The 12,429-nt window shown below is 38.9% G+C and overlaps 1 protein-coding gene and 1 pseudogene across 1 annotated transcript; both read right to left on the reverse strand.

The window, feature by feature from the left end:
- Positions 1-1,059: 1,059 nt before the first annotated feature.
- LOC119904139 (olfactory receptor 4P4-like) lies at positions 1,060-1,941 on the reverse strand. The gene has a single exon (XM_038720583.1). It carries the CDS (start codon positions 1,939-1,941, stop codon positions 1,060-1,062), a length of 882 nt encoding a protein of 293 aa, XP_038576511.1.
- Positions 1,942-9,144: 7,203 nt separating this feature from the next.
- On the reverse strand, positions 9,145-10,073 carry LOC119903662 (annotated as a pseudogene).
- Between the last annotated feature and the right edge of the window lie 2,356 nt (positions 10,074-12,429).

The following is a 12,429-nucleotide window of genomic DNA, read 5'->3' on the forward strand; positions in this document are numbered from 1 at the left end:
CCACAACCCACAACAAGAACACTGCTGCAAACCCAACTTACCAGTGGTAACAAAGGTGTTGTGAATGTGCTGCTAAATCACTGAAGGTGTCTGAATGGGAGGGCTCGACACAGATGAGGTCATAAGGTGAAAGGTCATTATTTGGGTCATTTAATTTACTGGTAAATTATTTATTCATTTTACTAATACTTAGATTGGGCTAGCCTTTACAAAAGGGCCTAAGGGAAAATAAAGGAAATTTTGCCTTGACAAAAGGGCACTTGAGTATCAACGGGCAAAGGGCCAGGTGCTCAAGCACCTTTGTTTGTGGTAGAGTTCTCCTTATATTTCATTTTAATGTTCCACAACTACTTGAGATTGTCACTTGTGGTGAAATATCTGCATACTTTTAGTTTTTAGTGAAAACAATAAACTATAAATCATTAATATTAAATAGTATAAAAAATATAAATACATTAGGCTGTACTGTTTTTTGTAAATTCACTCCCCATTGGTCAGATAATATTTTCCAAATAATGTACAGGGTCATTATGGACAAAAGATATGTCAGTATTTGAGAATGTGAGAATGAGCGCTGGAGCCTGTTTCATGTGCCACTACTGGACTATCCACTCAACACAAGAAATGACTAAACTTTGATGAATGCCTGCTCCAACATTTATTTTAAAGAAAGATTTTAGCAATATATTTATAAGAAATGCATATTGGGAAATTGAGGAATACATGTATTGGTATGGGTCATTAATATCACACCTGAACATTTATGCTTGACACACTCATTTATCTTAAGACACTGAATTCATTTTCAGCTATGAGACTCACATTTCTGTGTTTTACACCATTAAAAGCTTCAAAATAACTTTTATGTGAGTTAGGACAATGATTTATTAAAATTAAAGTATATACATGTGTTGAAGATGATATATACATTTTGTGACTGCTCAAATGGACATCACTATGAAAAACACACACACGCACACACACACACACAAAACTAGATAACAATGTACTAGTCTAGAGATGTTTACCACACAAAAACTGTATAATTCTATTTCTTATTTATGTCAGTTTGAAACCATATATGAGGGGATTGATAATTGGAGGGAAAAAAAGAAATTCTACTGCCATAAAATTCTGGGCACTTTGTGGTAACGTTTCTGAGCCAAATCGCACGTACAACAAATCAAAAAGAATACACACAGTTAAAGTCACTAAACAGAAAAAATGTGGCAGACATGTTTGCATAAACTTTGTCCTGTTCTCTTTGGATGTTAGGCATGTTGAGATCAGATATACATAAGACCAAATAATAAAAATAAAATGGCCAAAATAAAAAATGTAATTAAATGCTGGAAGAACAATGTTTGTTATAGAGGCAGAACAAGCTAGTTTACCAACTAAATAATTAACACAGTAGATCTTTGGGATGTGTGAGCCACATAACCTTGATGTAGATGTTGTTACTGTGCTCATGAACATCAAGTAAAGGGGTATAAACCAAGCAAAAAACACAAACACACAAACTCTTTGTTTAGACATCATAGAGTGGTAAACCAGAGGTCGACATATAGCCACATATCTGTCATAGGCCATTAGAGCTAGAAGAGAGAAATCAGCACAAGCTGAAGAGTGCAGCACAAAACCCTGCAGAAGGCATCCAGCATAAGAGATGACATGAGTGGTAGATAGAAGATCATTGAGGAATTTGGGGTAAAAGCCTGTTGTCCCATAAAGTCCATTGATGCACAGACTACAGAGGAAGATGTACATGGGTTCATGAAGGTTTTTGTTCACAATGATTGTCACAATAATGGTCAAATTTAACAGCCAAATCACACTGTAAGACAATAAAGTGAGAGCAAAGAGAGCAACTCTATAGTTTGCTGTGCCATTTAACCCTGACAGAGTAAACATAGTTATTACTGTTTCATTATCAATCATATTCATAATTATACAGTTAAATAAAGTTTTTGTATATCATTCTAAATCTAAAAGGACTATTTTAATATGCCACTGATAGGAAATTGCAAAACATTCATTCTGACATCATTAACAGAGATGACAAGAGAGGGAGACTCTCAAGATTCCTCCTTTAAAATCCATTAATACACAGATTACGCAGGAAGATACATAGGCTCATGAAGTTTCTGGTCTACTGTGGGTTATAATGAGAACAAAATTTACTATCCAAATCATTAAGTAAAACAATAAAGTGAGAGCAAAAAGATTATTTGCAAATCATAAAGTGTCACAATAGAGAAAAATCTTTTACATTTGTTCCTGAGTTGTAGGTGGGACAGCGGTCATCCTGTGCTGAGTGTCTCTGACTCTGCCAGCACTGGTTCCTCTGCTTAAATCATCTATCTCTGATGACTGCTGGGAATTCAAGCAGTAGAGTAGAGCAGTAGGTAACTAGGGCTGAACAGTTAATCGTTTTCAAATCGAAATTATGATTTGAAAGAACGCGATTAGCTAATTGTGATGATGGCAATTAAAATGTAGGTTAATTGTACAGCGCATCTGACCCGTTTTAAACAGTCACAAAGTCATTCTGTTGTCATCCTTGTGTGACAGACCTGCTGGCCAGTCACAAGCGAAACAAAACAACAACAAACGACAAACGAAACTAGAGGAAAACTTAGGATAATGGCGTCAGCCGAACCGACACAGGCAGTGGCTGTGCTGCGGTTTTGTCCGGCATTAACTCACACTGAAGTGTTTCAGTAGCAGAGAGTTTAGCCTGTCCCACGTTGTTGACGTGTTTTTAATTTGTCATTTTGTGTGCTTCAACTATGGATAACAGCTCTCTGTTAAACAGGTCTCTATCACCAAATCGTTCAGCTTGTGAAAATACAGTTTAGGTAAAGTTTAGATAAAGTCGACAGAAAGTTAATAGAGTAATATCAGTGTGAGATGTGAAAAAATGTTTAAAGTGACTTGGGAACAGGAAAAGGTATTATTTTGAATAATGTTTATGCATTTGATATATATATATATAAATAAATGTGCTGCCCCTTATTTTTGGATATTAAGTGGATCATCAACTGGTGGCCACGCTGGCTTTTTAGCTGAAAATGTAGCTTTAGCCTCAGTCTTTTTACCTTATATCAAGCATGCAGCCATCAAATGCATATTTTGACAGGGTTCTAGTTTTAAAGCGAATCAGCTCGAAACAAGAGAGAGTTTTCAGCAACATCTTGGCCATCTGGCAATTCTGGCTAATGCCAGAGGGGCATCCGGTCAGATTTTTAAAAATATAAATTGTTTTTACAGCTCGACTGCGCATTGGACGGGATTTTAGCACTTGCGCAAGTTCCCCATGGTTATAATAATAATAGCTAATGTAAAAATCATAGCTAGATAATGGACCGTAAGGAAAGGAAGGCATTTCTGAAAAAGTTAGACAAAGAAAAAAAGGCTATTTGATGCTGCGAAATGCATGAAATTAAACCTTTTCGAAACTTTTTTTTAATAGGTTTTAAAATTAACTCCTGAAGCTGCAGCTGAGGAAGTGGTGCCATACAGGTAAGAAGAAAACAGAAAATGCAGCTAGCTCAGTCATTTTCATGCAATTCAGTTACTTCAGCTAGTTAGCTGTTTTTTGACAGTAGCCTACATTGTATTAAAAAGTAAGCTTAAACTAATTAGTGTAAAACCGCTGTATATTTTAAAATGTTTTTGCTTCGTGATAATTGTTTACAAGTGCTAGCCTGTTACTGAATCCCCTGACTGAGCAGTTCAGCAGCTAAGATGGGATTTAAACAGACTGCTGTATGCTACTTGCAACATAGTCTCACGGATCGAAAACCTATAGCAATATCCATGTGCTACTGTAGACATTTGTAGTGAACTTTACTTGGAACACAAACAACTATCCATAATTAAAATAAAACATTAAATATCACATACACAGGCTACAGTAATGTAATTAATCCTTAGGTAGTGTGAAACATAGGCCTCTATTACAGGTACTCATATGCGATAGTTGAATGAGTTATGATGTGCCATCGCCTCACTTCTGTTCTCCTTTGTCTGAAGCATGTGTTCATCTATTCAAAACTAGAATGACAAAATTTACATTTGCTAGATAGAAATGAGAAGCATGCTTTTGTTTACTTCTGTGTGAGTAGTAGCTGATCTGACACAGTTACTCTAAACTGCATGTGTAGTGCTAGGGAAAGCTTGGTAGATCATTTCACAGTAGATCATTAGTTTGGCACCTCTAGAAGTGATAAAACTTTCTGAACAAGGTATGCAATCAAAAGAAAGCTGCGCTGCGATATCACACAAAGAAGGCCAACCTCAACCAGCACACAATTTACAGAGAAATGCATTGAAACTAATCGAGAGGAAGTTTATCATGCAGCAGGACAATGAGCCAAAGCACACTGCCAACAAAACAAAGGACTTCATCAGGGGAAAAAAGTGGAAGGTTTTAGACTGGCCAAGTCAATCACAATGTCACAATGGCCAAGACCAGAGAGCTGTGTAAGGACATCAGGGATAAAATTGTAGACCTGCACAAGGCTGGGATGGGCAACAGGACAATAGGCAAGCAGCTTGGTGAGAAGGCAACAACTGTTGGCGCAACTATTAGAAAATGGAAGAAGTTCAAGATGACGGTCAGTCTCCCTCGGTCTGGGGCTCCATGCAAGATCTCACCTCTGGGGTGGGGCATGAATGATCATGAGGAAGGTGAGGGATCAGCCCAGAACTACACAGCCGGCCCTGGTCAATGACCTGAAGAGAGCTGGGACCACAGTCTCAAAGAAAACCATAAATAACACACTATGTCGTCATGGTCATGAAGTCCTGCAGCGCATGCAAGGTCCCCCTGCTCAAGCCAGCGCATGTCCAGGCCCATCTGAAGTTTGCCAATGACCATCTGGATGATCCAGAGGAGGAATGGGAGAAGGTCATGTGGTCTGATGAGACAAAAATAGAGCTTTATGGTCTGAACTCCACTTGCCCTGTTCAGAGGAAGAAGAAGGATGAGTACAATCCCAAGAACACCATTCCAACCGTGAAGCATGGAGGTGGAAACATCATTCTTTGGGGATGCTTTTCTGCAAAGGGGACAGGACGACTGCACCATATTGAGGGGAGAATGGATGGGGCCGTGTATCACGAGATCTTGGCCAACAACCTCCTTCCTCAGTATGAGCATTGAAGATGGGTCGTGGCTGGGTCTTCCAGCATGACAACGACCCGAAACACACAGCCAGGGCAACTAAGGAGCGGCTCCGTAAGAAGTATCTCAAGGTCCTGGAGTGGCCTAGCCAGTCTCCAGACCTGAACCCAATAGAAAATCTTTGGAGGGAGCTGAAAGTCCGTATTGCCCAGTGACAGCCCCGAAACCTGAAGGATCTGGAGAAGGTCTGTATGGAGGAGTGGGCCAAAATCACTGCTGCAGTGTGTGCAAACCTGGTCAAGAGCTACAGGAAATGTACGAATCTCTGAATTGCAAATAAAGGTTTCTGTACCAAATACTAAGTTCTGCTTTTCTGATGTATCAAATACTTATGTCATGGAATAAAATGCAAATTAATTCAATACAAATCATACAATGCGATTTTCTGGATTTTTCTTTTATATTCCGTCTCTCACAGTTGAAGTGTACCTATGATACAAATTACAGACCTCTACATGCTTTCTAAGAAGGAAAACCTGCAAAATCAGTGGTGTATCAAATACTTCTTCTCCCCACTGTATAAATAATTTCAGTATGTAATAAATGCTTTAGCGGGCGGCACAGTGGTGCAGTGGTTAGCACTGTTGCCTCACAGCAAGAAGGTTGTGGGTTCAAACCCTGGTTGCCCCGGCCTTTCTGTGTGTTTCTCCCTGTGTCTGTGTGGTTCTCTCCGGGTCCTCCCACCGTCCAAAGACATGCGGCCTAGGTTGATTGGTGACCCTAAATTGTCCTTAGGTGTGAGTGTGAGCGTCTATGTGTGGCCCTGCGATGGACTGGCGACCTGTCCACGGTGTACCCTGCCTTGTGCCCGATGTCAGCTGGGATTCGCACCAGCCCCCCGCGACCCTGTACACATGGTAAGCGGTTGACGATGGATGGATAAATGCATTAGCCTCCTAATCGTGGACCTGTCTCTGCCTGTGCGTGGTCCTGCCTCACCTGCTACAGCAACCTTTCTGCCAAAAAGTTAGTTAATTTATTTCTTCTTAATTGTTATTTTTTGGTACCATACATTTCTTCCTCCTCTTTCTGTCTTTTTGCCACATTTACAGTCTCTGTTGCGCTTATCACACAACCTAGCGCAGCGTTCGCTGCAGCTGACCAGACGCCGCGGTCATGTATCATAAAGTAAAATTGGAAAATTGGAAATAAAATCTCCTGACCCCCAGCTGGTTCAGCCTGAAAGGGACTGGCCGTTCAACTTTGCTGGAAGGCCACTCCTAGTGGCACAATCCTGTCCTAAGTTTGTCTGTGAGTTTATTTATTTGTCAGCTCTATATATGTCATTAAGGTCTGAGTTTATTTACTGTTGCCTGTCTTTTGGTTTTGATCTTTACTTGCCTTAGTCTTATTCTCTAATTTTCTGGTGTTCTGTCTTATCCTAGTTTCAGTCCTGCCTTGCCCCATTATGATGTTTTCTACTCCCTGCCTTTGTGTTCTAGTTCTGTGTGCTCGTTTAGGTTTTGTCTGTTATGATACCTGTGTTCTAGTTGGTCGGTGTTTGTCTGTTTGCATGGGTTTCTGTTATTGTCTGGGGTTAGATTCTTGTCTGATATTTTGTAACATGTTTTCTGTCTGTTCCCCCAGTAATCCCTCTGCCTCACTGTCTCCCTTTGTTTTCCCCTGTTGTCTCTCTGCCTGCCTATGCCTTGTTAGTCCTGGGCAGGTATTTATCAAGCTTCTCAGAATTACTCATAAGAACAATGCTAAAAATTGACTTAAGAGTAAAAAGATTCTTCGCTCAAAGCTGTGCTTAAAAGTTAGTTATCAAGCATCATAGTCCTAATTTGAGTCAAGTGTAGGACAGTCTTTGGATGACGATGTAGCCAAGGACCAATCACTGAACAGATTTCCTTATTTAGGAATATTCTCAGATAAAATCACATTGAATGATGAAATTCCAAGAGGAGTTTATATTCAACACACATTTAACAATAAAGAATTTTCAAGAGAATCCATTATGATATGGGCCTACACATTAAGAAAAATAAAAAAGGTTATCTTTATATAAGCGCCATCAATTGCACCTACTACTCCTGGGAAGCCGGCTATTGGCAACTGTGTTTGCTTCTGTCGGATTACAGGGGGTGATGTTGGGAAGTCGATGAATGCGTGACCATGTGTGGAGCTGTAGCATAAGTGCCATAATTGTTTCCATGACTATTCATCTTTTTGATGGTTGTGACGAGCTGAAATCATCCGCATTGCTGCATTTGTCCTGACGCAAGGAAAGTGTCACCACCACCTTCAGTTTAACTGAAAACACATTACTGCATAAAGTCAGTGGTGAGATGACGTCCCTCACCAACTTGCTGACAAAGATGATGCCTGTGCTGTCCGACCCCGTCTTATTAACTGCGCGTCTTCAAATAACTAAGAAACAATATTCCCCTCCTGAAAGCTTTGCAAATGTCTCCGTCTCCACAGGGCCATCACAAGCCCCTACTGGCAACTCCTAACCACTTGAGAGACCTCTTGAGCTATCTTAAATAACTGGGAGAGTAAGAGTGATTCTTAGCTTTAAGAAATTGGTAACTTGCTTTTTTTCCTAAGTTTAAAAGTACTTTCATGAATTCTCAGCACTTGAGACTAAAATTGCACTTTGAGAAGCTTGATAAATACCGGCCCTGATCTTTGAATTTTATTCAAATTGCATTTTATTTGTGCAATTCATCTATCAAATCACACAGGTGTTTGGTGATTTTTTTTGTCCATGTTTTGAGATATTTGTCTCTCAGATTTCTGCCTCCACCCTTCAACTGCGACATTTCATTCTAAATTCAGTGCCCAATAAAGAGGGGGTAAACTGATAATCCACAAAATTAACGGTATACATTTTCAATTTAAGAAACAGTCCCTATGAAAGCTCCACAATGTGGCCTGTGGAAATGACATTATTGATAATATTGGGGTGGAGGTATAAATCTCTGTGAAATGTGAAAACCTGAACAAATAAACAGAACTTGCATTTAAGATGCAGATACTGATATAAAATCAATCATATTACAACACAATTAGTAAAATTTTGTGAGAAAGTTATGAGATGTTACTTAGGGGTAAATGTGTTCACCTTTTCAGCATTTGGATATTTTATGTAGATGCATCACATTTGTCCACTGTGTGGTTATTTTGGGGGCATGAATAGCTTCTATTGCAGTTTGTATTGATGGAATATCTATCAAGATTTGTGTAATTTAATTTCACACTACAATGTTCATTTGGCCCTGATTTCAAAGACAACAGGCTGGGTTTAAGTGCATTAATGTGTGTTTGTGAAGTTCATTCCCCATTGCTCAGATAATATTTCCCAAATAATCTAAATGGTAATTTTTGGGCAAAAGATGTACGGTATCTGTGAGGTTGCCATGCATACGTGCTACAGCCTGTTCTCTGGGACACTATTGGACTATACATACAATACTCTTACTCTGATGAAGGACTGAATTATAAATCAATGGTATTGTAATTTTTGCAATATATTAGGTAAGAAATGCATATTTGTCATTATTGGGGAAAAGATATATCTACAGTACTTGACAATGTGAGAATGAGTACTGCAGCTTGTTCTCTGTGCCACTCATGGACTATCCACTCAACAAGCAGAAGAAAATACTGTTACTCTGATGAATGCCTGCTCCAACAATTTTTTTAAAGAAAGACCTTTGCAATATATTTATAAGAAATGCATAAAATTAAGAAATAAATTTATTGTTAAAGGTCATTAAAAACACCTGATCCTCTATGCTTGACACTCTCATATAGTAAGACACTGAATTCTTTATCAGCAATGACACTTTCAGATTTCTGTGTTTCAGACCATAAAAAGCTTCAAAAGTAACTTTTATGTGAGATTAAATACATACATGTGTTGAAGATTATGATATACATTTTGTGATTGCACAAATGGACATAACTACAAAAAACACACAAACACTAGATAACAATGTACTAGTCTAGAGACGTTTACCACACAAAAACTGTATAATTCTATTTCTTATTTGTGTCAGTTTGAAACCATATATGAGGGGATTGATAATTGGAGGGAAAAAAATAAATTCTATTGCCATAAAATTCTGGGCACTTTGTGGTAACATTTCTGAGCCAAATCGCACGTACAACAAATCAAAAAGAACACACACACCCTAAAGTAAGTAAACAGAACAAATGTGGCAGACATGTCTGCATGAACTTTGTCCTGTTCTCTTTGGATGTTAGGCATGTTGAGATCAGATATACATAAGACCAAAAAATAAAAATTAAATGGCCTGTATAAAAAATGTAATTAAAAGCTGGAATGACATTGTTTGTTATGGAGACAGTACAAGCTAGTTTCCCAATGAAATAATTAACACAGTAGATCTTTGGGATGTGTGAGCCACATAACCTTGATGTAGATGTTGTTACTGTGCTCATGAACAGCAAGTAATGGGGTATAAACCAAGCAAAAAAACATAAACACACAAACTCTTTGTTTAGACATCATAGAGTGGTAAACCAGAGGTCGACATATAGCCACATATCTGTCATAGGCCATTAGAGCTAGAAGAGAGAAATCAGCACAAACTGAAGAGTGCAACACAAAACCCTGCAGAAGGCATCCAGCATAAGAGATGACATGAGTGGTAGATAGAAGATCATTGAGGAATTTGGGGTAAAAGCCTGATGTCCCATAAAGTCCATTGATGCACAGATTACAGAGGAAGATGTACATGGGTTCATGAAGACTTTTGTTCACAATGATTGTCACAATAATGGTCAAATTTAACAGCCAAATCACACTGTAACACAATAAAGTGAGAGCAAAGAGAGCAACTCTGTAGTTTGCTGTGCCATTTAACCCTGACAGAGTAAACATAGTTATTACGGTTTCATTATCAATCATATTCATAATTAAACATCTTTGTATATCATTCTAAATCTGAAATAACTATTTTAATATGCTCAGTAACAGAGATCACATGGGAGACATAAGATTCCTCCTTTAAAATCCATTAATACACAGATTACGCAGGAAGATACATAGGCTCATGAAGTTTGTGGTGTACTATGATGGTTATAATGGAACAAAATGTACTATCCAAATCATTAAGTAAAACAAAGTGAGAGCAAAAAGAATACATTGTCGTCACTGTGTAATTTAATCCTGAAAGTATAAAAAAAAGTTAAGGCAGAAACTTTATCCTTTAAACTTTGTCAGCTGTAACAATATAGTTAATTTAAGTCTAGTTTTAAATCCAACGTTTCTAACCTCAGTATATGCAAATCATAAAGTGTCACAATAGAGAAACATATTTACATTTGTTCCTGAGTTGTAGGTGGGCTAGCGGTCATCCTGTGCTGAGTGTCTCTGACTCTGCCAGCACTGGTTCCTCTGCTTAAATCATCTATCTCTGATGACTCAACACAAGCTGAGAATTCAAGCAGTAGAGTTTGGAGAGAGGTAACTAGGGCTGAACAATTAATTGTCTTGAAATTGAAATAGCAATTAGGATGGATTGGCTGGGCTTGGCTACACACTGTCCAGGGTGTACCCCGCCTTTCGCCCAATGTCAGCTGGGATTGGCTCCAGCCCCCCTGTACCCTGTATGCAGGATAAGCGGTTGACGATGGATGGATGGAAGAACGTGATTAGGTAATCGCTAAGACAGCGATTAACATGTAGGTTACTTGCTTACTAGTAGCAGAGAGTTTAGCCTGTCCCACGTTGTTGACGTGTTGTTAATTTGTCATTTTGTGTGCTTCAACTATGGATAACAGCTCTCCTTGAGCCCAGCTGTTTCTCAATACCGAGTTTGCCAAGTTCAGACTTCTGTACTTTAAAGCTCGGACTTCCGGTTCGTCTCGGGAGTACAAACTCCCAGGTACGGGAGCACGCAGGCAGTCATTCAGCAATTGGAAGCAGCGGCCTTGATGACGGTCGGACCCGTTAGCAGGCGGGACCTCACATCTCCGAAAAGTCGTAGCAATTTTTTAAATCAGCTCTGTCTTGAAAAATCAACCATACATTTGGAGTTTAAACAACTATATTCCCGCATAAAAAAACTCTTTTTGGCGGTGAAATGCATTCTGGGATATCTGGCTATCCGAAGTGCACACAAGTCACCACAGATGCAGGCTCGGTACACATCCGGGTATTTGACTGTACTTGGCTAGATACGGACTTTTGAATTGGAACAGTCCTGCAACTTATGACGTTTCACAAGTCCACAAGAACACAAGTACAGACAAGAATGCAGATTGAGAAACAGATCCCGTTCCCGAGTGTTTTGCCTGTCTGGTTTTGCTGACTTGTTCAGATTTTGTAGTAAGTAGCCTATGTGGTTCAATTGTTTATTTTTTAGGCTGTTTAACTTGTTTATTGTTGATAAACGACTGGGAGTCTGCAATGGGTGTTTTATTTTGAAAATCGACCGGATTCTCTATGTCGTTCTGTGTCTGACTTCCTGCCTTGTTCATCTGCTCTGTGCTGCTTGACCTTTGCTTCCGTCAAAAATAGACTGGCAGTGAATATTGAACTTTGTGACTTTGGTAACAGGAAAAGGTATTATTTTGAATAATGTTCATGCATTTGATATTTATATATATATATATATATATATACACTCTTGAACAAAATCTTAAGACCGGGGGAAACATTGCAAGTACTCGCATTTCGCGCTGGTTGATCAGCTGATGAACAGCCTGTTTGAGTTTAAATGCAGTTTTCAATTAATAGCCTACTCTCTATTTTTGTCTCTTGCTCCTGTTTCTTCTTTTGGCATTTTGAAGCAGTACTTACAACCCGGTTATGATCCACCAGCGCGAAATGTAGTGAGTACTTGCAATGTTTCCCCCGGTCTTAAGATTTTGTTCAAGAGAGTATATATATATATACACACACACACACTGTATATAAAATGTTGATGTAAAAAAAAAGCTGCACCTTATTTTTGGATATTAAGTGGATCATCAACTGGTGGCCATGCTGGCTTTTTAGCTGATAATGTAGCTTTAGTCTCAGTGTTTTTACATAATATCAAATCAAAACATCAAATGCATATTTTGACAGGGTTCTAGTTTTAAAGCGAATCAGCTGGAAACAAAGGAGTTTTCAGCAAACTCACAGAGTTAACATCTTGGCCATCTGGCAATTCTGGCTAATGCCAGAGGGGCATCCGGTCAGATTTTTAAAAAGCCACTTTGTTCACTGTTGCGATCTCCAAAACGCATATCTATCTCTCCTTGCACAGCATCTATAA

The sequence above is a fragment of the Micropterus salmoides genome, unplaced genomic scaffold (assembly GCF_014851395.1).
Source record: "Micropterus salmoides isolate LMB-PRFRI ecotype aquatic unplaced genomic scaffold, ASM1485139v1 Ms_hic_scaffold_15, whole genome shotgun sequence".
Classification (NCBI taxonomy): domain Eukaryota; kingdom Metazoa; phylum Chordata; class Actinopteri; order Centrarchiformes; family Centrarchidae; genus Micropterus; species Micropterus salmoides.

Coding starts and splice junctions, on each gene's coding strand:
- LOC119904139 (XM_038720583.1), bottom strand. CDS start 1,941: ATGATTGATAATGAAACAGTAATAACTATGTTTACTCTGTCAGGGTTA.